A 27913-nucleotide genomic window follows, 5' to 3' on the forward strand; every position below is an offset into this window, starting at 1 on the left:
TTTTATATTTAAACAATTAATAAACAAAAACTTTTTTTATTGATTATTCGTTTATTGTTTCCGCGAATGCATACGTCTGCAAATTTTCATTCATTTGCATTGGAGAAAAGGCAGTCAAATTAACGCCTAAAGATTTGACGCAAACTATTGAACTGAATAAAAGCGTTTAAAAAAAAATAGGAAATATTGTAGAGAAAAACAAGAGCATAAAAATATTAAAAACTCTAAATAGCAAAGGCCGACAACGAATATACCAGATAAAAGATAAAAATGCAATCACTATAACCGACAAAAACCAGATAATAAACATTGTTGAAGATTACTATACAGAATTATACTCGTCCAGCATAACAAAACACGAAAATATGTAACGAAGAATACTAAATATAAGATCTGAAAGACTACCAAAAATTACTAACGAGGAAGTTAAAAATGTCTTAAAATAGATGAAAAAGCTTCTGGAGATGATGGAATAACAAAAGAGATGATTACAGCTGAACGTCAAACTACTTTGGAGGCAGTTAAAATCTTTGGAGCTAAAATCTTTGGAGGCAGTTAAAATGAACAAATGTCTATTTGGGTACTATTCCAACCTCTTGACAACATGAGTAGATACTTTTATTACACAAGAAAGGAGACAAACAGAAACTCGAAAATTATATACTAAAACGATACTAATAAGCCTGATACCACATCCATACAAACTGCTTACCAAAATAATTACCAACAGAGTATCAAACAAGTTCGATAGTACCAGCCTGTTGAACAAGCCGGATTTCGCAAAAGGTATAGTACCATAGACTATAGAGCACCTACAGACAATACGGATATCAATTCCATAGAACTCTGGGTCGTATTAGAAGGAATGAATAACGAAAAGGTTGATACCAGATTAGTCCAGAGTAATAAGGATTTTCTCGGGACACTCAAAGATCCAGGTAGCTGACTACTTTTGAAGATATTCTTCTTTAGCGGCGAATCGATTGAGGGTAAAATTTGATTGATCCGCACGCATGCGCACACCGACAGTATGGTATTAGTTGTTATACGGGCTCTGATTGGGTGTTGAAATTTTGAAATGATCTGTCAATAATTGTTCAATATGGAGGTTATCGGTAAACAAAAATATTGTATAATATTAGTTTTTATTGATGTGTGGACAGAAATAAAATCAAATTTATAATTATAGTGACTTTTTAAATAGTTTTGAAAAGCCGCAGGTACGTAATTCTAAATGTTTCAGTTGGAAATACCTAATAGTTTCAATACCTATCTATTTGGAAAATGTAAACAAAATAATGTAGTTACCTATTAGTAGGCAATGCTTTAATTTACATAATCTGATTACGAACAAACTTTCTACAAATCTTCATCTCATATATCGTTTTCTTACTCTATATTTTGTTGTATTTTATTTCGACAAAAATCAAACTAATAATTTTATTAAATTCATATAAATTTATGGTATAAACGTTTAGTTTGTGTATATTCCCACATGACGTATACGAGAGTTTGGTGCAGTTTGAAATGGCGTCAACTTTCGTACGGCGCGGTAGACGTGAAGTGGGTTCAAGCCCCAAGCAAGTTATTATTTTTTTATTTTTTTTATAGATTTTATGATTGTAAGTATATTATTATATAATTTTTGAAGATATTCTTCTTTTTTGAAAGTGGTAGATAAGAAAGTTAGTTTGATTTTTAAATAAAATAAATACAAATAACGTTTTAAGTATATTTACTTCGTTTAAATTACCTATTATATAATAGAAGAATATCTTCTTACGTGCGTACAAAGTACACACACATTCTTTTTTTTAGTTATTGTAGACCTATAGGAAGAAAATCTACCTGTTTCCTGCCTAGAGTTCGCGTCCGTTTTTTAATTAATAACAATTTAGTGCAAAAATCGCAATATTTTCGATTTTTTGCACTCTATTCAAAAGGTAACTAGTTGACATAAAATTACAAAATTCCGTTTTTTAAAACATTTAAAAACCTTCAAAATGCCGATTTTTGAAAGTTAAAAAGTTAATTTGTTGCTACGCAAACTGAAAAATAAGTGAAAATCGTTATTTGTTAATAACTTTTACTAAAACTACCTTAAAACTTTAGTGTTTCACCCAAAGTTGGGTATTTGCGTACTTAACAAACCTTCAAAATTTGAGACCGATCCATTAATTAGTTTAAGAGGTATTCTATTTGTTTATCCCAGAGACCTTTATTTTGCAATAAGATAACACAGAAAATAATGAAGATATGGCAATTCTGAGTATGCCAAATGAAAGTAGAAGAGTGATAGTATCAAAATGTATTATAAAAAGATAAAAAAATTAATTAATATAGTCAAAACTCCTAATGCCAAATTTTTAAAATTTTGTAGTTTATAAACATTTAGAATAACTTTAAAAATGTTATCCGTAGAAACAATCTTTTTATATATTCGAACAGATAGTATTTTAACACGAATTTTCAATTAAAAAAAATTAGCCTGGGTTCATTTGGAACAAAGTTAGCCATACGTTCTTTTAATTAACAGCTAATTTGTTTATAATAATTAAGGAATCTTATTAATGCCATTTTAAAGAATGGGGTTTGTATTTTTTCTTAAAAAATTTGCACAAACATTGTATCTTCACAGCACCCTCTACGATTTTTCAAAAATGTAGTTCAAGCGATTACTAGGGGGAACCTACAAATCCAGCGAGTTAAAATACCGAAAAAGCAATTTCGAACGAATTTAATTTTCTGTATCTCCGGATCAACTTAATGGATTTTGATCTTTCTTTTTTAATTTTTATGTAATTTCTACGTACATTACAAATATGCAATTTGTTTATAAATTTATTAATTAATAAACAGTCTAATTTGTTTAAACAATTCTTGAAAAAATATTTTTTTTACAAAAATCTATTTTTTTAATCATAGTATCATTAATGATCATAGAAAAAGTTAAAGTACACTTTAATAAATAAATGATTTTTATTAGATAATTATTATTTATTGAAGATAATTTATTTATTAAAGTATACCTTAACTTTTTCTATGATTAATAACGATAGTATGATTAAAATCATGGATTTTTGGAAAAAAATATTTTTTCAAAAATTGTTTAAACAAATTAGACTGTTTATTAATTAATAAATGTCCAGACAAATTGCATATTTGTAATGTACAGAAAAATTACACACAAATTAAAAAAAGAACGATCAAAATATATTCAGTAGATCCCGAGATATAGAAAATGATAGTAGTTTTAAGTTGCCTTTTTTAGTTTTTGGACTCATGCATTTGTCGGCTCCCAGCTGCCCCTTCACTTACCACGACTAGTCACCAATTAAACTACATTTTTAAAAATTCATGCAAAATACCAGCTTTTCTAATATGTAAAATGATTTTTTCTACGGACAATTAACTAGTTTTGATGGGAAATAAGCCACAATTTTACTAAAAAAATGATTTTATTAACGTTTCGACGCCCAAATGGGGTGTCGTCAAAATACGGGCAATATTTTTAAAGATATTCTAAATGTTTATAAACTACAAAATTTCACAAATTTGACATTAGGATTTTTGACTATATTAGATATTTTTTTATCTGAAAAAGTATCGCTTTGGTATTAATTCCCAAACCGTTTTCTCCGTCTCTTGGTTGTAGAATAAATTACTTCTTTTTCCTAATTGGTTTATTTAAAAAGACTACACTTACTAAAGCTAAGTTTAGCTTTTACGCCAGACACATCGAGAATTAATATTGTACAAAAAAAGTCCCAAATATTAATTTGGACTTAATTATGAACTATTATAATTGAAAAAGCTATCGTATTTTTTAAATATATGTAACATTGACAAATATTTTATAGGAATTGTCACTCATTTTTTGAGATAGATTTTTTTTAAGAAGGCCAAAATCGTGTATTAAATGTGACATAATTTTAGGGGCGTAATAAAGCAAAGATTAGAATTTGGATTATATAATAAAGTTTCAACATTCTCCCCCGCGTTGAAGCATCCCTGCTTCAACTAAATTACACAGTAACAGAAACAGAAAAAACAAAGTGTTAGGAAGAATGTAACAAAACTAGAAATAAGCATGTTGGTCGTTTTAAGGTTGAGTTTGATTTGGTAATAAAGAAAGCTTTGAAATGGATCGGACAAACTCTCCGGAAGCCGTACGGAGCTTAACCACACGGACTTTGCCATCCTTACCAGGATATACTTCAATGATGCGCGCCAACGGCCACATCATTGGAGGTACATTATCTTCCTTGAGTAAAACTAGTTTATTTACTTGCAGGTTAGAATATTCTTCAGCCCATTTAGGCCGGTTCTGAAGGCGATTTAAGTAATCAACCGACCAACGTTTCCAAAAAACTTGTTGAATTTTAGAAATCTGCTGGAAGGTGGAAAGTCTATGTTCGTTTAAATGTGAAAGATCCTTTTCAGGATAAGCGGTGAGAGGAGACCCTATCAGAAAGTGTCCCGGTGTAAGGCAGGTTAAATCTGTAGGGTCATTAGAAACTGGACCTAAGGGCCGAGAATTTAGTATTGCCTCGATTTGACAAAGAATAGTGTTAAACTCTTCTGAAGTGAACAAAGCATTACCCACCAATCTCTTGATATGAAATTTTGCGCTTTTGATGGCGGATTCCCAGATTCCACCCCAATGCGGAGATCGAGGTGGAATGAATTTCCACTTGGTCTCATTTTGTGAAAGAAAGTCACAAATAATATTTACATTATTATTAGTTTTGAAAAATTGATACAACTCATGTAGGACATTTTTTGCACCTAAAAAATTGGTGGCGTTGTCACTATAGATCACTGACGGATTTCCTCTTCTCGAGACAAAACGTTTTAAAGCGTTCAGAAAGGAGTCAGTAGACAGTCCAAGAACTAGCTCTATGTGAACTGCCTTGGTGACCATGCAAACAAAAACCGCAATGTATGATTTTATGAGTGGAGATTTACGAAGCCTTGAGGATTTTATTTGAAAGAATCCTCCGAAATCAATTCCAACTTTCTGAAATGGTCTAGAAACATTTACACGATCAGAGGGCAAACTTGCCATAATCTGTTGGCAGACTTGATTATTGAATCGAAAACACATATTGCAATTTAGAATGATTTTTTTGATCTCTCTGAGCCCATTAAGGGGCCAAAAACGTAAACGAATATTGCTCAGAACGGTTTGAGCACCAGCATGCCCGAGCCGCCTATGTTCGTACTCTAGTATGAGGGAGGTCGTATGATTATGGGGTGGCAAAAGCAAGGGATGTTTCTGTTGGTAGGGAATGGAGGCGTTACAAAGTCGTCCGCCGATCCTCATCATTGATAATTCATCGAGAAATGGATTTAAAGATAATAATTGTTTATTTGATAGTTGCTGGTTTGCAGAAAGTTCGGAAATTTCTTTAGAAAAATTGGTTAGCTGAACTTGCCGAACTATAAAATATAGAGCTTGGTCCAATTCTTCAACAGTGAGGGGATCAGATTGTTTGTTTCCTTTTAAACAACTGACAAATCTGAGTACATATGCGATAGTACGACGTAATCGAGAAAAAGAAGAAAATTTTTGAAATAATTGTTCCCAAGGAGGTTTTGAGTTGACGTTTGTGAGTATATTGGAACGAGTTTTTCTGTGCTATGTAATTAGCTGATCAGCTATTGAGGGTTCATCAGAGAATTCTAAAGAATGATTAAGAAGAAAAGCAGGACCGGACCACCACAACTTGTTGTCCAGAATTTCTTGGGCTGATAAACCGCGTGATAGAATATCAGCACTGTTTTCAGCTGATTTAACGTATCGCCACTGACAATTTTGCGTCAGTTCTTGAATTTGAGCAACTCTATGCGATACGAACACTGACAATTTACTAGGGTGTGCCGTGCACCAACATAAAGCGACCTGAGAATCGGTCCACAAATTTACTGAGTCATACTCTAATTTATTTTCGAAGACTTGTAGAATTTTGTTTACAAGTTTCGCCAGCAAGAGCATAGCGCAAAGTTCTAACCTTGGAATGGTAATTGATTTAAGTAGGGCGACTCTAGATTTTGAAGATACTAAAGTAGAAGAAATATCATTGTCAGAATAAAGAACTCGAAAATAAATGCAAGCACCATAAGCCTCTATGCTTGCATCAGAAAAGCCATGAATTTCTATTTTGCTAATAGTTTTCGGACGAAAATATTGTCTAGCTATTTTTTGTTGTGAAAGCAAGGGGATATGTTCAATAAAATTGTGCCAATCTTTAAGAATGCAAGCGTCGTTTATTACGGTGTCCCAATGAAACTTTTTGAACCATAATTTTTGCATCAGTATCTTACCTTTTACTATAACAGGATTTATCAAGCCTAACGGATCATAACATTGAGCTAAGATAGAAAGTATTTTTCTTTTGGTAACTGGACCCTGCACGATTTCTTGAGGCACGGAAATACAAAGAGTATCTTCTGCTGTACTCCACTTTAGCCCAAGAACTTTACTTGGGACTTCATCTATGTTTATGTCATAATCAGCTTTTTGATTTTCCGAAATGTTTTTGGAAATATTTTTAAGAAAATAATCACTATTTGAACAATATTTATGCAACTCAAACCCATGCTTATTTAAGATGGTATTTAATTGAGAGTATAAATTGAAAAGTTCGTTGTGATTATATGAACCACAAAGGCCATCGTCCATATAGAATTGATTTAGAATTGCATCAGACGCAAGAGGAAATTCTAAATAGTTTAGACAAGCAATTTCTTTAAGAACCCTTGTTGCCAAGAACGGGGCTGAATTGGTTCCAAAAACTACAACATCGAGTTGGATACATTTAAAGTCTTCATCAGGGTTTTCTCGCCATAAAATGTTTTGAAGAAAAGTTTGTTCCGGGTTCACGAGGACCTGTCGGAACATTTTTTTAATATCTACCGTGAATACAAAAGGAAAAAGTCTAAATCTACATAGAATGTCATACAATTCTGGCTGGACCTGATATCCCTTTAAACAGACGTCGTTTAAGGAATACCCTGAGGAACTTTTGGCGCTGGCGTCCATGACAACGCGCAAACGCGTTGTTAAACTGGATTCTCTAACTACACCTAAGTGCGGAATAAAATATTTATTTTCAGATTTGGCATTTAGCAGAGTTAGGGGTACATAATGAGCATGTTTAAGTTCAATTAATTCATCAATAACTTTTTTATAGTCTTGATAAAAGTTGCAATTAGTTTTAAATTTATTTTCTAAAGAAATGAAACGCTCTCTGGCCATGTAATAAGAATTTCCTAACTTTAGATTTTCTGAAGGTGATTTCAGCGGCAAACTTACTTGAAATCTACCATTTTCTAAAATTTTGGTTGTAGAACGGAATAGGTTTTCAGATGCCTCATCAGCTTCTGAAAGATAGAATTTATTGGGAATTTCCTCGATTTCCCAGAATTTCTTCAAACGGCTGTCTAATTATAATGTGGAAAGAAGTGAATTAGATTCAGTTAAAACTTCTGAACTACTGTCTGTAACAGATATATTGGATATAGTAAAATGATCAGGAACTGTACCAGCTACCACGAAACCTAAGTGAGACTCTTGTAAGACTGGAAGATTTTTGCCAAGTCTGACGAAGTTAGGTAAAATAATATCGTAATAAAGATCCAAACCAATTAGAATGTCAACTTCAGAAGGCTTAAAAAATTCGTCGTCTGCTAGAAAGAATTGTTCCGGAATATTTAATTTTTTCACTAGTATTTTTGATTGAGGGAGAGCACAAGTAATCTCGGGTAATACAACTACTGAAAAATGAAAACTTCTTCGACGATCATAATTGGAAAATATGGTTATATCTGACATTTTAGTACAAGTCGAGCCACTCCCTCCTATTCCTGATATATGTACTGACTTGTTATACGTATCTAATTGTAACTTGTTCACAAGCTTCTCTACGATAAATGAATTTTGGGATCCTGTGTCCAAAAGAATTTTCGCTATGCAGAAATTAGCGTTTTTACCAAGTAAGGTTACTTTTGCAGTACCCAGAAGAATATGACTATTTTTTACTGACTGAACAGAGTGATTCGCTGAATGATTATTTGCGGTAGGGTTATTTTCCGTAAAATTTCTCGAAGGACCTTGAAAATTTGTTATTCCTGAATTTTCCTGTACTGGTTGGATATCCAGAGAACGGGTTTGAAAATTTGAATTACTATCGAGATGAGAAGATGAATTATTACCATTTTGAACATGAGCAGTATTATCTAAATAAGAACTATTAGATGAGATTAGAGAGCTATGGTTACCTGCGTAGCTATTAGGTTGAGAATTTGAACCATTATTATATAGAGAATGTGAATGACGCTTACTACTAGTCATTGGCGGAGAATGTTGATTTTCGCCGATTTTTATGTGCATTAACGAATTGTGTGACTTGGAACAAAAAGAACATTTTTTAGAGGATTTACACTCTTTCAAATTGTGTTTACCAAAACAATTTATACATAAATTCTTTGCCCTAATAAATTGCAATTTGGCGGAATGAGATATATCTTTAAACTCAGAGCAAGTGTAAATTTTATGGCCCTCCTTGTTACAGTAGATACAAATTAATTGAAATTGGCGATTTGAAGTTGCCTCATGCATTGTCGAATGAGATGAGAAATTTTTTCTGGTAGTTTTAGGACTAGAAATTTCAACATTTTCCAGAATTACTGCACATTTTTCTAAGAATTTTAAGAAATGATTTAAAGTAGGTATTTCATCGTGATTCCTCTCAGATTCATATGCCTTAGCCGATTGAAAATCTAACTTCTTTTTTAGAATGAATATAAGAATATAAGTCAAATAAATTTTCGGAAGTTAAATTCAAATTTTTTAGTGACAAAATATTCTTTTGAATTGTAGTGATTAATTCTCTTAATGTGTCTGACTTACATTTAGAAACATTATTACAATCAAAAATTGCTTGCAAATAAGAATTTATTATGGCGAATTTGTTTTCGTATCTCTTCTTTAAAATATTTAACGCGATTACAAAATTTTCATTAATTATCGGTAATGAATCTATAAGTTGAAGGCTTTCGCCTTTTAAATAACTCTTCAAGTACACAAGTTTTTGGACATCTGTTAATGTCTCATTTTTCACTATGAGCGCATCGAAGAGCTCGATGAACGATTGAAAGTCTCTAATATGACCTGAGAATTGTGAAATTTTTATATCCGGAAGACGAACTGCTATTGGAGCACTACAAGAACCTTCACTGGATGAACTAGATCTTATCTGAGAAGGTGCAGCTTTTAATTTATTAACACAAGCGGTCAAATCGCTTACAAGTTTGAAATATTGATTTTCTGTAAACTCTCTATCTTTTTCTTCTTTGCCTGTATTTGATGCAAGGAATTCGATTTCATTTTGTGCTTTTTCATAATCATGAAATATTAGATGAAGTCTACTTAATCGCGTCTCGAACTGGGTAACATCTAATTCTACGTCTCTTTTGGCTATAAACCAGTTAGACATACGAGTAAGAGAAGACTTAGCAATTTTTCTATATTTTTTGAACTCATCCATTTTTATTAAAGATATTGGAACACGAAAATGTCTTTGAATCACAGAATTTATTGATTTTAATGTCTTTGAATAACTGATAGCCAAATAGAATAATGAAACAAAGGGTATATAAATGGACTTATCTCACCCAGTATATCCTTTTGCTGTTGTGTCGGCAAATAATCTTGAAGAACTTTCCATAAGTTTTATGCTGGTCAAAAATCCGGCTCGATGTAGGCCAAATGAAGAAGTATCGCTTTGGTATTAATTCCCAAACCGTTTTCTCCGTCTCTTGGTTGTAGAATAAATTACTTCTTTTTCCTAATTGGTTTATTTAAAAAGACTACACTTACTAAAGCTAAGTTTAGCTTTTACGCCAGACACATCGAGAATTAATATTGTACAAAAAAAGTCCCAAATATTAATTTGGACTTAATTATGAACTATTATAATTGAAAAAGCTATCGTATTTTTTAAATATATGTAACATTGACAAATATTTTATAGGAATTGTCACTCATTTTTTGAGATAGATTTTTTTTAAGAAGGCCAAAATCGTGTATTAAATGTGACATAATTTTAGGGGCGTAATAAAGCAAAGATTAGAATTTGGATTATATAATAAAGTTTCAACATTATCTTTTTCTAGTACATTTTGATAGCATCAGTTTTCTACTTTCATTTGGCATACGCAGAATTGCCCTATCTTCATTATTTTCTGTCTTATGTTATTGAAAAATAAAGGTCTCTGCTCTGGGATAAACAATTATAATAACTCTTAAACTAATTAATGGATCGGTCTTAAATTTTGAGGGTTTGTTAAGTACCCCAATACTTACCCAAATTTGGGTGTAACACTAAAGTTCTAAGGTAGTTTTAGTAAAAGTTATTAACAAATAACGATTTTCAGTTATTTTGCAGTTTGTGTAGCAACAAATTAACTTTTTAACTTTCAAAAATCGGAATTTTGAAGGTTTTTTAATGTTCTAAAAAATTAAATTTTGTAATTTTGTCGACTATTTAGCATTTGAATGGGGTGCAAAAAAATGGAAAAAATCGCGATTTTTGCACTAAATTGTTAATAATTAAAAAACGGACGCGAACTCTAGGCAGAAAACAGGTAGGTTTTCTTTCTATAGGTATACAATAACTAAAAAAGTAGTCAGCTACCTGGATCTTTGAATGTCCCGAACATGGTCTATTTCTAGCTTATTACCCTGGAGTAGATAGGTATATAATACTCCTAAAATACATATACGACAATGCAACTATGCAAATAAACGTAGCAGAAGGTCTAGCAACAAGCACAATCAGAACAGAAAGAACACTTAGACAGGGAGAAATTAATTAATTAATTTAAAAAATTATTTACTCTTGCATAAGAAGATGTGTTCAAGAAAATAAATTGAGAGCAACGCGGAGTTAAAATCAATGGCAGATTCTTAAGTCATTTAAGATTTGCCGATGAGATAGTAGTCATAAGCAACAATACAGAGGAACTAATCTACGTGTTAAGGAGCTTAAACAAGAATTTGCGAAAATCGGTTTAAAAATAAATTTAAATAAAACAAAAGTGATGACAAATCAAAATATCACAATCGACTTAGATGGAAGTGAGATCGAAAGTGTCGAAGAGTATGTATACCTAGGCTAGCGCGGATCTAGAAATTCATAATAGGGGGGCCAGACTTACCTCAAATAGTCAAATGTTATATTTTCCAGATTTAGCCATACGACTCACACTTACTCTAAGGATAAAATACACTATATAATCCCAGATACCTACGGTATCAAAAGGATTTATAGACAATTCACGACTATTAATCTCACTGGTCGTTCTTTACTATAAAGATTAACCTTTCTACCATCAATGGTAGATACGCATGAATTATCTAGTAAAATACAAAATTTTATATCTTTATTGTATCGCAAATTTGAAACGTGACTTTTCATGAGATAAGGTTTATACCCAGTATAATGTATTTGCATTTTAAAATATCATTTTTGTTATTCTTTGAATTGAGAAAAATATTTCCGTTGTTTATGGTTCCACCGGTACCCAAACAAATGAGCCTGCAGATTAGTTTTCAGAGAAGGGTGTTTTATTAGATTTTATGGCTTCTTTCAATTCTTTGGAAGCGGTTGTCGTGTAATTTAGTGTTGTACTGAAGGCTTAAAGTTTAGAGTTAACAGAAAAAAATAATAAATAATAAAAACTACTTATAGACTAAATACAATAGGGGGTCCATGGACCCGTTGACCCCCCTCTGTATCCGGTCGCCTGTACCTATGCTCGAATGACTTGGGCAGCAGTAGGAAGACTAAAGTGATGTGTTAAAAAACAAAAAGATACCAGTACATCTAAAGTACTACCAGTTATGACCTATGGACCGTGACACTTACAGAGTTATCTGCCAGTAGATTAAGAACAACACAGAGGGCCATCGAACAAGCTATGTCAGGAGTTTCTGTGAGAGAAACAGGACAAAGGTGGAAGATGTAATTGGAAGAATTACAAAGCAAAAGTGGTGAGAAACTGGCACCAAATAGCACAAAATAGAGAATAGTGGAGAGATCATGGGGAGGCCTTTGTCCAGGAGTGGATGCAAACAGGCTGAAGAAAATCACATTTTCATTTTTTCTTTCTCGTTGTCCCTCTCTACCATCTTCTCTTGTCTTTTTTTATTCGTTTTTAGACATAAATCAAGGTAAACTTTTGGAAGGAAAATTCTAAGGAACCGTTAAACGAAAATAGGATAAGCGGATTCAGGTAAGAAAAGAAGTGACAATGAAATGCACATATAGGGCAGTCAATGAGGGTATTTCACTCGGAAATCCATCCTACTAGATCGATTTAACAGTAAGTAGGAAATAACTCAAGAAACAAAGTCTACCCTATATACAATGGCTCTTTTATCTTGGAGCCGGTTCCCACCCCTTCAAGGGGGTGGAAAATTTTTTGGTTAAAATAATCACGGAAGTTGCTAAAGAACTAAATTATAAGCAAATACTGTTTTATTTTGGTCATGGCAAAAAATTGGTCATTTTCATTGAAAAATGGATTTTCGAACGGTTTTTTGCGAATACCTTAAAAACTGTACACCTAACTAAAAACACTATATAAAATATTTTTGTAGCTTATAAAAAAAAGAGACTCGTTCCTTTATAAATTTTCTAGTTATAATACAAAAAGAGATACCTAGGTGAAAAGAGTTTGTTTTTTTGTGCATGCTCAAATCGGTGTGTTCAACTTAAAATGAATCGCTTATTTGAGAAACAACCTATCATTTTGGCGATTTTGAGTTTATTAAACCAACATATTTATTTCTGTGGGTTACACACAATATAATGCAGAATACACCTAAGTCCCGTAAGCATAGTTGAGTATATAGCGATTTAGAATATTCAAATATATTTCTGAAACCACCTTAGTCCCACAGAAAAATATGTTAGTGTAATAAACTCAAAATCGCTAAAATGTGACTTAGGTTGTTTTTGAAATAAGCGATTCAAATAACAGAGAAACGGTCGATTTTAGGTGTATAATTCCACCAATACCTTTTGTAGTGCTTAAAAAGGCATTTAAAATGAGCAATATTAAATGTCGATTACATTCAAATGAAGCGAGCTATGCTACAAAAAAAATTTATAACTAATGTATTGTAAGAAAAAATGAGAAGTGTATTTAACCACTCATCCACAGAATTTAGATGCATCGTTTTCCTTCTACAATACCTTTTATTATAGTGTTATTTCTGTGTTCAGAAAGATGGACGGGTTTAGAATGAACGGTTTTTGAAAAATTAAGATCAAATTATAGGTAGAGCGCATTTTAAAATGTTCTTAAAAGACTTCCTTTTTCTCCATATAACTCGAAAATGATAAGAGATATGAAAAAAAGATAACACACAAAAATATAGTTTTTTTTGGTAAAAAATTTGTTTTTGTTTTTAATTTCTGCATCTCTTATCATTTTCAAGTTAAATGGAGAAAACGGAAGATTTTTAAGAAAATTTAAAAATGCGCTCTATAATTTGATCTTATTTTTCTCAAAACCATTCATTTTAAACCTGTCCAACTTTTTGAACATAGATATAATACTATAATGAAAGGTGTTGTAGAAGGAAAACAATGCATTTAAATTTTGGTGGATGAGAGGTTAAATATACCTACTTCTCATTTTTTCTTAAAATACATTAGTCATCAATTTTTTTGCAGCATATCTCGCTTAGTTTGAATGTAATCGACATTTAATATTGCTCATCTTATTGGTCTTTTGAAGCACTACAAAAGGTATTGGTAGCATTATACACTTAAAATCGACCGTTTCTGATATTTCAAGTTGAATACACCGATTTGAGCATGCACCAAAAAACACTCTTTCCTCCAACCATATCTCTTTTTGTATTATAACCTGAAGATTTATGAAGGAACGAATCCGTTTGTTTTTTTTATAAGCTACAAAAATGTTTTATACAGTTGTTTTAGTTAGATGCATAGTTTTTAAGGTATTCGCAAAAAACCCTTCGGTTTTGAGTTGTGTTTCAATGAAAATGGCCAATTTTCAACCACGAATAACTCAAAAAATATTGAGTTTTCAAAAAAAAATTATAGAACAGTTTTTGCTTAGAATTGCAAAAAAATTTCCACCCCTGAAAGGGTTGGGAACCGCCCCCAAGATAAAAGCGCCATAGTATATAGGGTAAACTTTGAATTAGGAGATAAGTAGAGGCTATTCCCAAAATTTCATTAAAATGCATGCAGTAGAATAGAAGTCGGAGGTAATATCCTGTTTTTGCTCTCATTGACTAGCTAGGAAAAACAGCCACAATAAACATACACACCTGCTCGAGATTAAGTTTAAATTTTTCTAAATTAAATATCTGCTTCTCTTCTTTTTTCTTATCCTTTTCGATCTGATTGATTCTTAGGCGCATCATGTTCTCTTCCACTTGCTTTTCTTGGACCGACCTCTTAGCAACTACGATGTGCTTTTGACTGATTTCGTACACTAACAAGAAATTTTCGCACTTGTTCTTTAAAGTGTCCAGCACTTCTTTGTCCGCTGTTATGACGGTGGTCAGACGACGCATCTCTTCCCGTAAACGGTCCACCTGGATCTGCAGAGAATGTTGTAGCTGAAAGAGAAAAAAGATGAATTACTTACTGCGATTGAACTATGTACTACTAATAGACAAGGCGAAAACGGCTGATTCGTTGGGAAAAATATTTCCATGAGATTTTTTTGCATAATCACATTCGTGAGACATCCCAGAATAAGGTTCAAGAAGTCGCCCACGTGAAAAGTGGTCCAAATTTTTTTTAACAATTTTTTTTAATCAAATTGCAAAAATCATAATTTTTGGCCCGTACAATTTTTTTGTAGTTTTTTTTTTTGGACCATTCTGGATAAAAAAGGTCTCTTATTTTTCTCTAAAGTTGATTGTTTTCGAGTTATAAGCAATTTAAAATTGAAAAAAAAAACGAAAAATGGCGATTTTCAACGCTTAATAACTCGGTTAAAATTTATTATTATGAAAGTCAGAAAGTGACTAAATCAAAGTTTAATGCCCCTCCTACAAGATCCTGAAGAAATTTTTGTCATTATTTTATTACTAAGCTGTTATTTTTTAAATAATAATAATGAGCGCCATGCACGTGTTAGGCGGCCGTAAATGCTGAGTGCGAGAGAGATGCCATTCCGGCAGTCCAATTGTGCATCTTACTTGCACTCACATTTACAGCCGCGTCAATACGATCTAACCGCCCATCGTTATTAATTAAAATAACAGCTTAAATAGTAATAAATTTATAATACAGATTTCTTCAGGATCATGTAGCGGAGGCTTTACATTTTGATTTAGTCACTTTCTAACTTTCATAATAATAATTTTTAACCGAGTTATTAAGTCTTAAAAGGGTCATTTTCGCGTTTTTCAAATTTTAAATTACTTATAACTCGAAAAAGATCAACTTTAGAGAAAAATTATAACAGACCTTTTTTGTCCAGAATGGTCCAAAAAACCTAAAAAAAATTGTACGAGCCAAAAAGATTGATTTTTGCAATTTGATTAAAAAAAATTGTTAAAAAAATTGAACCACTTTTGTCTATAAAAATTTTGTTTAATTCCATATAGTGCAATGTTTCACGGCTTTTGCTCCAAGTTTTAAAGAACCGCTTGGATTGACATGAAATTTGGCATACACATAGGTAACATGTCAAAGAAGAAAAGTGATATTGTGCCGATGTGTGCTTTTACCCTGGGGTGAGTTTGACCCCTTCTCGGTGGTGATAAAATATACGTTCAAAATAAGTCCGAAAATGGATAAACTGACTAATTCTAAGCAACGTTTGTTCTATAGGATTTTTTTACTAAGTTAAAACTTTTCGAGTTATGCGAGTAAATATGTTAATTTTTCAACAAAAAAAAAACACGAGTTTAGGCAGTTTTTGCAAATAACTTAGAAAGTAAGTATTTTATCGAAAAAACATTCTTGGCAAAATATAACTTAACTAAAAACTGAAAAAAAAAACGGTGTATGTGTGATATATCTAGAACCAGTAGAAGCAAAGTTGTAGCTAATAAAAAATAGGTTCATATCCGTCAAATTTCAAAGGGAATATTTCAACGTGAAATATCCAAAAAATGATGCACTTTTTGGGAAAAACTCATTACAATTTTTTTTAAAGCGTTTAAGAAAATATTTAGTTTTGTCTTTTAAAAAAGTTTCTAGCATCAAGAGTAAGCAAGTTACGCTCAAAATAAAGTTATTCCCTTTTTTTGATCAAAAAAACTCGGGAAAATTACCCCTTAATTAGCATCTTAAATCAAATTAATCATTACCGCTTCACAAGTTACTTTACTTTACAAGTATTATTTATATGATCTGTAAGTTTTATCGGTTCAAAGGGCTTATTATTTAAAAATTTGGTTTTAAAGTAAAATTTTTTTAATTTTGAAAAAATGCTTTTTTTTCAAATTAGCTTAAAGTTTGTTAGTGATAGCAAAAATAACAAAGATAAAAAAAATGTAGGTATTGCTTTCTGGATATTTTTTTTGTTTTTCTGTAAGACAAAAATTGGTTAAGATATGGCTTTTCAAAATTTGCATACACTCGTCATTATTGACTAGTTCGAGCCCTTTCAACTACAGCCCCTTCAAAAATAAGCACTTTGAACCGATGAAACGTACAGATCATATAAACAATACATACACGAGTAAAGCAATTTGTGAGGTGGTAACGATTAATTTCATTTGGGATGTTTTTTTTAGAGTTTTTTTTTTTAAATATTTAAAAAAAAATTTAATGAGTTTTCTCCAAAAAGTGCTTAATTTTTTGGTTATTTCACGTTGAAATATTCGATTTGGAATTTGACGAGTATGAACCTATTTTTCATTAGTTACAACTCTTCTTTTACTGGGTCTAGGAATCTCATAGATACGCCATTTTTTAACTTTTTTGTGGGCTATATTTTTGCTACGAATGTTTTTTCAATAAAACGCTAACTTTTTGAGTTATTTGCAAAAAACCGTCTAAAAACGTTTTTTTGTTGAAAAATGAACACATTTGCTCGCAAATAACCCGAAAAGTATTAACTTAGCGAAAAAATGCTATAGAACAAAAGTTGCTTAGAATTAGTCAGTTTATCCATCCGGACTTTTATTGAATGTATATTTTTTCACCCCCGAGGAGGGGTGAAAGTCACCCCATGGCAAAAGCACACATCGACACAATATCACTTTTCTTCTTTTACATATCAGGAGCTTGGAGGAGTAAGGGCGAACTGCAAAAACGATGTTTCGGGAAAACTGAGTTAAAGTTTACAAACACGTTAGAATAGTAAGGGCGAACCAGTGATGCTACTAGATTATGCGGTTTATCGTCGCATATCTACTAAAGCGTGCGCTCTACCGAGTGATACGGCGTACAATGTGTATTATTACAATGCCGACAAAAAATCTTTACAAAGTGAATAAAGCGTGTAAATCTTAGGAATTATTATTTTAATTTTATGGCTCGTTTCCAACTAAAATAGTACATTGATATAATAAAGTATTACCTTGTAAAATTACTATAATAATCCTTCTTATTTATGCCATATATTCCCTTTGTAAAGATGGTTTTTGTGGGTGTCACGTTCTATCAGTACATGGGCTCATCACTACAATCTTTTCTCAGAAACGTTAAACAGAATAATAAAAGGCGCCTTTGTAAGCGGAAAGTTTATTGTCAAGTACTAATAAAAATTACAATATACAATAAACTTTATGCAAATTTAATTTCTCTACTATTATGCAAATTACACCCTAATCTTTTCCTACGGTATGGAAATCCTTCAGGTAGATCTTAAAAACTTAAGAGGATTTTGCAAGATTTTTATGAAATAAAAAAAGAGGTTTAATACTTTTTATTCTATAAAAATAAACATCTCTAGTGTTTTTAATAAAATTCACAAATAAAGCTTCAATTGAATTCAATTTGATTTTCATCGTCTACAGTTGCTTCGTTTTATGTATCTCACTGTATCTCACTATCACCAATTAAAGCTACTAAGTAAGCTACAAAATTACAGAAACACCGGCGCGTTATTAGAGAAGGGGCAAACCTTGAACGGAAACGCAACGAAAGCTTGTGGGTTCTCCCTTACTCTTCTAGACGATTATGCAGTTCAGTTTCTGACATGAATGGATTGGTATATTATTTCTTACGAAATTTTAGGAGTATGAAGGGCGAAAAATGCTGTTATAATAAACAGACGCATTCTTTAAAAGTATGTGAGGAAGATGAGAGTATTTTTGAAATGATCATTTTTCAGGTTCGCCCTTACTCCTCCAAGCTCCTGATATTACCTATGTGTGTATGCCAAATTTCATGACAATCTAAGCGGTTCTTTAAAAATTATAGGTTTTGCAATATTTTACCGTCAAAGAACGTACTAATGACTAATGCATCATTTTGAATTCCTTTAGCCCTTACTCTTGTATGTCCATAAATACAATCTACAAATAGATAATATTTTAAGGTCTTACCTCCTTGTAATCACTCAATGTCTTCTCCAATTCATCTAGTTTTTGTTGCTTCTCTTCTGACACTTCAACATACTTGACTTCTGATAGCTCGTACAGTTTCTTCTCACATTCGTCAATTCTAAATTCCTACAAAAAAATTATGTTTAAAAATAAAATAAATATATGGCAACAGGCATAGTCTGCGTTGTAGATGTAATGTAATCTATTCACTGAACTTGGAAATATTTTGACAGATTGATTGTCGGAAAAATTCCTACCTATGATATATTGGTTGTATAGCTTAATGTTTAATTTAATTAGGGGCGTAGCAAGGCTGGCGTAATATTGCCCCCTCCTTAAGAAGTGGTAACTCTTGGAACCTTGTCGGGACTGGAACTGTCGAGTTATCACTTAAGCTGTACCAAACAATACATTTTCACAAACTTTCATTGCAATAGGTTCAGTGGTTTCGTTTATTGGCGTAAACAAAAATCGTATCACAAGATTTATGTAAAGATTATGAAGAGACTTACCATCTCGTAGACAACTTCCTTGATCCTCTCCAACTCCTTCCGTTCCGTTTGGATATGCTTCCGTAACTGAGCAGTCGTACAGGCTCCAGTATCTATCTCAATTGCCAAATTCTTACCAATTTCACGTTGCTCTTTCAGCGTTTGTTCTGACCTGAACAGCACTCCATTGGTTTTCTCAATATCGGCCAAATTGATATTGTACAGCTTCTCTTCCTGTTCGATTATCTTTTCTATGCTCTTGATCCGCTCTTCGGATGTCATGGCCGAGTTTTTCACCTCTTCCAGCTTCTTTTGTAAAGCAGCTACTTCTTCTGTGTACTGGGCACAAAGAGCTTCTTTTTCGGTGAATTGTTCGTCCATTCGTTTTCCTTTGAGTCGTTCGTTCTTGAGATGATTCGCCGCTGTGCTAACTTGTCTCTTCAATGTGTGATACTGGAGATAAAAATAGTATTAATTATAATAAAATAAGGACTTTATTGTAAAACCAACGACTTGGTTTGATAAAAAATTTGCAGATTAAAAATGGATATACTAAATGGTACAAAAAAATATCGACAAGGTATGTAAAATAGACTAAAAAAACACCGTCTTTAGCTGTTCTTCTTTAACGGGTAAATTTTTATTGATTTGTCAAGGATTCGAATAATGATAATTAATGACCAAATTTTAATTTGCTAAAACGCATCGTGAATACGTCTGTTCTTACAGCAGGCAAACTGTAGGTATATTACCTATTAAAATGTACCTATATTATCTTAACTTGCACTTCGTACAATTAGTAGATTCTGTTACATGTATGCGTCACCCTATCAAATTCTTGTACATACTTATTATATAACCTCTATAAGTCTTAAAACAAAATTTATGACAATATTGAAAACTCAAAGAAATAATGAGAATCTCTTCATAAACGGAACCAAAGTTGAACCAGTAGATCAATATGCATATGTTGGAACAATGATCAATTCCACAAATTATTATTTCCAGGAAATCAAAATCAGTATAGATAAGGCTAGAGCAAATTTTAACAAAATGAGAAAAGTGCTCTGCACAAGAGATTTGAAGTTGGAGCTAAGAGTTAGGTTGGCTAGGTGCTACGTTTTCTCGACTTTGTTTTATGGAATGGAAGCTTGGACCTTGAATCAATGAAAACACTGGAAGCATTCGAGCTGTGGGTGTACAGAAGTATTCTGAAAATATCGTGGACAGAACACGTCACAAAGAAAGAGGTTCTGAGAAAGATGATCAAAGAAATGGAAAATGGAAATCTTAAATATCATCAAAACAAGAAAATGGGAATATCTCGGACATACACTAAGCATCAAAATTAACGCACCACCTTAAAAATGGGACATTTTTGATGTTTCGTATTTCCTAAGCCTGTTGTCTGATTTTAGTGATTTTTTTAATATGTTATGGCATGGCTATATTCTTCAAGAATATCGGTGTAATAATGTTGTTGCTAAACAGATAAGCGTCATTGTATACCGGGTGTTACAACAATGGTGTGTTTTTTCCTCAAAGTTTGGAACACCCTGTGGAATATTCTAGCGTATATAAAATATTGATATTATAACTCAACTGCAGCCTTAGGCTTTATTAACATTTTGCTTTTTGATTTATTCGCTTATATGGGATAATAAAAAGTTAGGTACTTTAACAACTAGCCATGTTATTCATCAATACAGAGTGTTTCTTAATAAGTGCGACAAACTTTAAGCGGTAATTCTTCATGAAAAAATAATGACCGTTTTCTTTATAAACATATGTCCGCAAATGCTTCGTTTCCGAGATACGGGATGTTGATTTTTTTCTTACAAACTGACGATTTATTCATTGCTCTAAAATCGGTTGAGATATGCAAATGAAATTTAGTAGGTTTTAAGAAGTACTTATTGCGCATTTTTTGACATACAATTAAGAATTTTATATTCACCATACGTGCATACGGGTCATATTACCCTGTCGTATTACCCGTATGCACGCCAATGGTGAATATAAAATTATTAGCTGTATGCCAAAAAATGCGCAATGGCTACCTCTTAAAACCTCCAAATTTCATTTGCATATCTCATTTGGTTTTAGAGCAATAAATAAATCGTCAGTTTATAAGAAAAATTCAACATCCTGTATTTCGGAAACGAGGCATTTGCGAACATACAGGGGGGGGCATTAGTGTGACAAAGTCCAATTACTCGTTTGTTGTAAGAGATACGAAAAAAGTTATTTAGGTAAAAGTTGGGGCACACATAGTACCATAATCTAAAAATATTTTTAAATATACAGGGGCGTCCGTATTGACAGGGTGACACAAAGTTATGTTTTTTTAAATGGAACACCCTGTATATTTTTACATTTTTGGATTCTCCTCAATTTTTCCTTTCTTAAAATATAGGGTTTTGTAATATTATACGGAGTAGTTTAAAAGATAATTACGTTTTTTTGTTATATTTAGTAGCAATATTTACACCCTGTAGAATTGTAGTGATTTGACATCAAATTTTCTAGTTACATTCAAACGATTTTTAATATAGTCTACTATTGTTAAACAAAAAAGCGAAATGTTTAATTTTAGTATACAGGGTGGGTCGAAACTCGGAATGAGTATTTTCTGAGTTTTCTTAAATGGAACACCCTGTATTTTAGCATTGTAGTGAAATGATATTTAATGGTACTTTTTTATTTCTTAAACATTCCCTATACCTAAGTGCTTTAATTTGTAAGTTATTCGTGATTCTTTAAGCCAAACATTAATTACAATAAAAATTACGTGAAATTTTATTACGTGACCGTGAAAATGTCCAATCAAAAATAATTTTTCGAAACAAAAATACATAATAATCTAGCCTGATCCTTAATTTAATAATATTGGATGAGATATCCAAATACAATCGTCGTTAAGGTTGTTGGTGCGTAAAATATTAATCAAACATACAAAATTCTTCCTAGTTGGCTATGACACAAAATTTGCTTAAACGTTTGACATACTATTTATATAGCTCCAGTTGATTTGTTACCATTACTAATATGAGTTTTTCTAATGAGGAACTGACTAAAATGGCTTTGTGCTAGGAGAGTATAACAAAAATGAGCTACTTGCAATAAAAATTTATCATCAGCAATTCACTGAGAGACTACAACCAAGAAGAGAAATTTTTGAAAGTATACTAAAACGGTCTCAACAGTCTAGATACATAGATTGCAAGAACGGTTGTACTAATATGCAGATCCTCAGTTACACTAAGGATTACATTTAATTAGATTTAAATATTGCTACAAAATTACCAAAAAAACGTAATTATCTTTTAAACTGCCGCGTATAATATTATAAAACTCTATATTTTAAGAAAGGAAGTATTGAGAAGAATCCAAAAATGTAAAAATATACAGGGTGTTTCATTAAAAAAAAGTTTGTGTCACCCTGTCAATACGGACGCTCCTGTATATTTGAAAATATTTTTAAGTTATGATACTGCCTGTGCCCCAACTTTTACCTCAATAACTTTTTATCGTATCTCTTACGACAAACGAGTAATTGAACTTTGTCACACTAATGCCCCACCCTGTATGTTTATAAAGCAAACGGTCATTATTTTTTCATGCAGAATTACCCCTTAAAGTTGGTCGCACTTATTTAGAAACATCCTGTATTGATGAATAACATGGCTAGTTGTTAAACAGCCTAACTTTTTTTATTATCCCACATAAGCGAATAGAATCAAAAAGCAAAATGTTGAGAAAGCCTAAGGCTACAGTTTAGTTCTAATTTCAATATTTTATATACGCTAGAATATTTCACAGGGTGTTCCAAACTTTGAGGAAAGAACACACCATCATTGTACCGTCCGGTATATAATGACACTTATCTGTTTAGCAACAATATTATTACATCAATATTCTTGAACATATTTAAACAATCACTAAAATTGAACAACAGGATTAGGACATCCGAGACATCAAAAATATCCCATTGTTAAGGTGGTGCGTTAATTTTGATGCTTAGTGTATTATACATGGAGAGAGAGACAACTTGCTCCAATTGATTTTGCATGGAAAGATTCAAGGAAAAGAAGCACAGGGAGACGTACAATATCGTGGCTGCGCAACCTGAGAAAATGGTACAGTTGTACATCAAATTAACTTTTTAGAGCAACCGTCTCTAAAGTCCGAATAGCTATGATAATTGCCGACCTCCGTCGCGGAGATGGCACTTGAAGAAGAAGATAAGTCTTAGTTTCATTTGTGATGGATTCTGTTTATTTAATTGCGTTTTCTTTATAATTCTTGCCTATAGAATTGGTATGTTGACAAATGCAACAATAAAAAGTGTGTCAAAATGACCAGTCGCAGTTAAAAAAAGAGAATTAAAAAAAATGCATGACTGTAAAAACCCCTGGCTCCCGAACTATAAATTCGATCTTGTTGGCCTACTTTGAGCGCTTACCACTCGGTGAAAGTTATGGTTATTCGTTGCTATGCAAAAATATCGATTTGTCAATAAGACTGCCGTGATAAGACATTCCGTTAACCTAAATATAAGGAAACAACCTTATGATTCCTCTCAAAATTGTCACACGATTGCCAAAAGTGATGCGGGCACCATGTTTTTCTCCGCCCTGGTGTAGTTTTTTACGTTTTTTATTGTGAAATTTTTGTCCGAGAGTCGCGTGAGATGTCCCGAAAAGGGTTTCTAGTGAAAGTTGAGCTCGACGTGCAGAGGATATCGTGTCCTGGAGTGTGGCTGTGTTCCAATGGAAAAGTATCGTTGCAGATCCATATGTTTGGATCCTCAGTACAAACCAGAAATTGCAGACCTTCATTCCCACTTGTTTTCTACGAAAAATTCGTATTTTCGAAGATTTTCGACCAGGATCGACGTCTGAACGAGTTACAAAGACGCCTTAACAACGAATGGTTCTACGCAGAGTTGATCCAGTGGAAATCGTGTGATGAAGGCCGAGTTTTAGCCACATTCAGAACAACTTTAGACGATCTTTTATACCCTTCGTCTTTTAGAAACTCTATTATGGGAGTCAACGTAGATCTTCTAATGGAACCTACTGAAATCTTCCCGGGTACTATAGCGCCGAAGTTAGAAACCAGTACCAAAACTACTGTCGAAGAAACGATAGTAGATCCAGAGTGCGACCACGGTAACGTAACCTTGATCAACCCCAAAGCGATGATCTGCAAACCTTTCTCAGAAAATAAAGGCGTACCAAGAAAAGTTTGTCATTCTGTAGGTTTCAGCCGGACTCAAAGGTATGTACCTGGTAAGAAAAAGAAGTCAAAACCACCATTCAAGTATGTTAAAGTTTCTGACGATCTTATCTTAAGAAATAATTCTAATGTAGTGTTAAACTCTGAGGAGGAATTCAAAGTTACCAACAAACCTTACTGCTATTGTATGACTAACAGTGCCGATGCTTCTGGTAACTTAATAGCTCAGTACGCAGATTGTGATTGTAGATCGGAAAAAATACACAAAAGAACTTGTACAGTTTGTTCCCTCTATGACGGATATTTCTCAGAAAATAGCGCTCATTGTGGTAGCTTAGATAGATCAATTAAGTTTTGTCAAAGGTGTAGAAAAAGCCAAGAAAACGGCAAAAGTTACTATAGGAAAAGTAACCAGGAAAGTAAGTATCATATAGCCTCTAAGAATGGTTCTCCTTGTGACTCTGATACCGATGAATCTGAGAGAAAAATCTGCCTTTGTTTACCAGCTGATAGAACGACATCTCTAGCCCAACAGTTGCACGAAAGGTTGGCTAGAACTCTGGATACCAGTAGCAGAAGATTTCAGAACTGCATTGACTGTACATGATAAAATAAGAATAGTGTGCGGCAAAATGAAAAGAAACAAATGGTTTTTGAGATGTTAAGTAACTTTTTCGTATAGTAGGATGTGACGATTAGATAAATATTATACATTTTACAACTTTTACACTACGTGCAATATTGTTATACCGATAAAAATTCTAAACAATATTTTGTTTGTAAATAAACACTATTTGTTTTATTGCATTTTTAATTTATAAGATATACTTTTTCTTATTCTTCTTGACTGGCTTTACAACTCTGTGTGAGTCTTCACTGCATCATCTACAGCCCTTTATCTACGATCTTGAGCTTCCATTTCCCATTGTTGTGTCCAAATCCTAGATAAATCAGCTTCAACATCTTCCTTCCATCTTTTCCTGGGACAGCCTACTGATTGTCTACCTTCTGGTCTTTCAAAAAACACTGTCTTTAATATTATGTCTTCCTCTGGTCTTCCCATATGGCCTGCTGATCGTATCCGGTTAGCTTTTATATATATCTGGATGTTTTCAGTACCATACAATTTCTAAGATATACGTAAGATATAGATTTCTAAGAGTTTTGACATTGGTAGATAATTCCATTATTGTACAGAATGCCCAAAATAGTTATTTAAAAAAATGGAGGCAATGATATTTTCCAGGCTTGGATTATATGCCGAATTCTACAGTGCGATTAATAACTACATGGTAAATAAAAAAAAATTGTTAAATAGGACATCATCATTCTCTTTGCCTTATAGACCAGTAAGGATCTGTGAAAAAACGTCTATTTTTTTATGTGAGAGGTGGCATTCGGATTTTTGCAGATAAAGTTAGGTGACACATTCGCAGTAATAATAATTGACTTATGCTCCTTCTCAAATATGCCCGGAACATTAATAAAAACATTAAAATATTTAAAAATTTCTAAAAACGACGATTTTTTTCTGATTTCTTTGCTTATAACTTTAAAACGATTCGTTTTGGAACAAAGTCGTAGAGAAATAAAATAAAAATAATTGAATTTTGTATGATATACGACTGGTCAAAAATGTCTTAACGTATTACCTTTTCTGCAATATAGCAATAAATACAAAATAAGGGGGCAAAATACGCCTGTTGGTATTCAATGTTTTTAACCTTTTTGGTGGCACTTAGAACCTTAGTAATTCGCTTATAAAATTTTTTGTAACATACTTAAACCGTGTACCAAATTTCATTAAAATCGACCTAATATATTTTGCATAATAAATTTGCAATCTAAATGTTTTTAAAAAAGTTCAAATTTTTTAAAATCTTTCTGAACAAAAAGTAGACCATTTAGAAGTTGTATAATTTTTTTACATATAAAGAGGTGCTCTACCTATCTAATACACTTTACAGAATTAAAATCGGATTATTTAAGGGGCCTCAGCAATGTTTTAAACTTATAAACAATTTTTTGGCTTATAAACAAATAGCTTTGTTTAATAATAAAAAAATTAATTTTTAGCAATGCAAATAATTAAAACCGGTATAATTTGACTTAAACTTTCAAATGCTGTCAGCAGAATTGCTATTTTATTTTTTAATCAAAAGTTATTCGCGTTCAAAAATTACAATTTTTCGAATTTTTGAAAGTTCCACGGCGTTTATCTCGAAAACTATGCATCCTACGAAAAAACTTGTAAGAACATTTTTTTCTTAGAATTACCCAAGAAATACAAAAAATGTTTTATTTTGCGAAAAATCGATGTTATGTAATTCCTCAAGTTATTTGTTTATAACAATCTTATCGACATCCGGATCAACTGTTACCCAAAAAAATCGTGTTCTACGGATCAAAAAATACATAAAAATCTTGGGTAAGTCCATCTAAATAAAGAAGCCCGTAGCACCCCTCCTGGCCACAGGACTAATTTGTTTATAAGCCAAAAAATTGTTTATAACTTTAAAACATTGCTGAGGCTGCTTAAACAATCCGATTTTAATTCTGTAAAGTGCATTAGATAGGTGGAGTGCTTCTTTATACGTAAAAAAATCTTTGTGACAAATCTTTGTATGTTCTAGTTTTTGTTGTGCAAGATTTTAAAAAATTTTAATTTTTTAAATAAAGTTTAGATTGCAAAATTATTATTCAAAATTTAGTAAGTCAATTTTAATGAAATTTGGTGTACGGTTTTAGCACATTACAAAAATTTTCTAAGCGAATTAGGAAGGTTCCAAGTGTAACCTAAGTGATGGAAAATCATTGAATAAGGATAGGCTTGTTTTGCCCCCATATTTTATATTTATTGCTATTTTGCAGCAAGGGTGTTAAATTAAGACATTTTTAACCAATCGCATCTGAAAGAAAATTTAATTCTCTTTGTTTTATTCCTATACGACTTTGTTCCAAAATGAATCGTTTTAAAGTTATAAGCAAAAAAAGTAGAAAAACAACGAAATTTTTAAATATTTTATTTTTTTTATTAAAGTTCCGGGCATATTTGAGAAGGAGCATAAATGAATTATTATTAACGAAGTTATCACCTAACTTTATCCGCAAAAATCTGAATGCCACCTCTAACATCCATCTAAAAACAGATCCTTACTGGTCTATTATCCCTACGCGGGGTCGGCTTCCCTAATTGAATTTCTCCACACAATTCTATCTTGGGCCATATCAATATTAATCCCCTTTACCAACATGTCCTGCCTTATCGTCTCCCCCAGGTCTTCTTTGGTCTTCCTCTCCTACTCCTTCCAGGAATCTGCACTTCAAGATATTCTTCGTATTGGGTGATTAACGTCTCGACGTTGAACATGACCAAACCATCTTCTCTCATTTTGGCATCAATTGGTGCCACACCTAGACTTCCCCTAATATACTCATTTCTAATAGGGCTTTTCATCGATTGCCATTTGTTTCGAGCTTCTGTCATGTGTCACATAATATTAATATATCTACGTCATACGTCTCTAGTTTGTATCATTGTTATATACCAATAACATATGACGTAGATATATTAATATTATGTGACACATGACAGAAGCTCGAAACAAATGACTGTGAA

General features: G+C 32.4%; 2 protein-coding genes across 2 annotated transcripts in view; one reads left to right on the forward strand and one right to left on the reverse strand.

Annotated features, from left to right (window-relative positions):
• LOC126889251 (coiled-coil domain-containing protein 39) overlaps positions 1-27913 on the reverse strand; it is a 63906-nt gene that overhangs the window by 15819 nt on the left and 20174 nt on the right. Inside the window, exons 4-6 of the mRNA XM_050657354.1 lie at positions 19075-19506; positions 18563-18688; positions 14375-14668 (exon numbers count right to left, since the gene is read on the reverse strand). Coding sequence (XP_050513311.1) covers positions 14375-14668; positions 18563-18688; positions 19075-19506 — 852 coding nt within the window. The remainder of the gene's footprint in view (positions 1-14374; positions 14669-18562; positions 18689-19074; positions 19507-27913) is intronic.
• Positions 23566-25096, forward strand: LOC126889253 (uncharacterized). The gene has a single exon (XM_050657357.1). The coding sequence runs from the start codon at positions 23747-23749 to the stop codon at positions 24899-24901; it is 1155 nt and encodes a 384-aa protein (XP_050513314.1). The 5' UTR covers positions 23566-23746; the 3' UTR covers positions 24902-25096.

Source organism: Diabrotica virgifera, chromosome 8, assembly GCF_917563875.1.
Source record: "Diabrotica virgifera virgifera chromosome 8, PGI_DIABVI_V3a".
In the NCBI taxonomy this organism is placed as follows: domain Eukaryota; kingdom Metazoa; phylum Arthropoda; class Insecta; order Coleoptera; family Chrysomelidae; genus Diabrotica; species Diabrotica virgifera.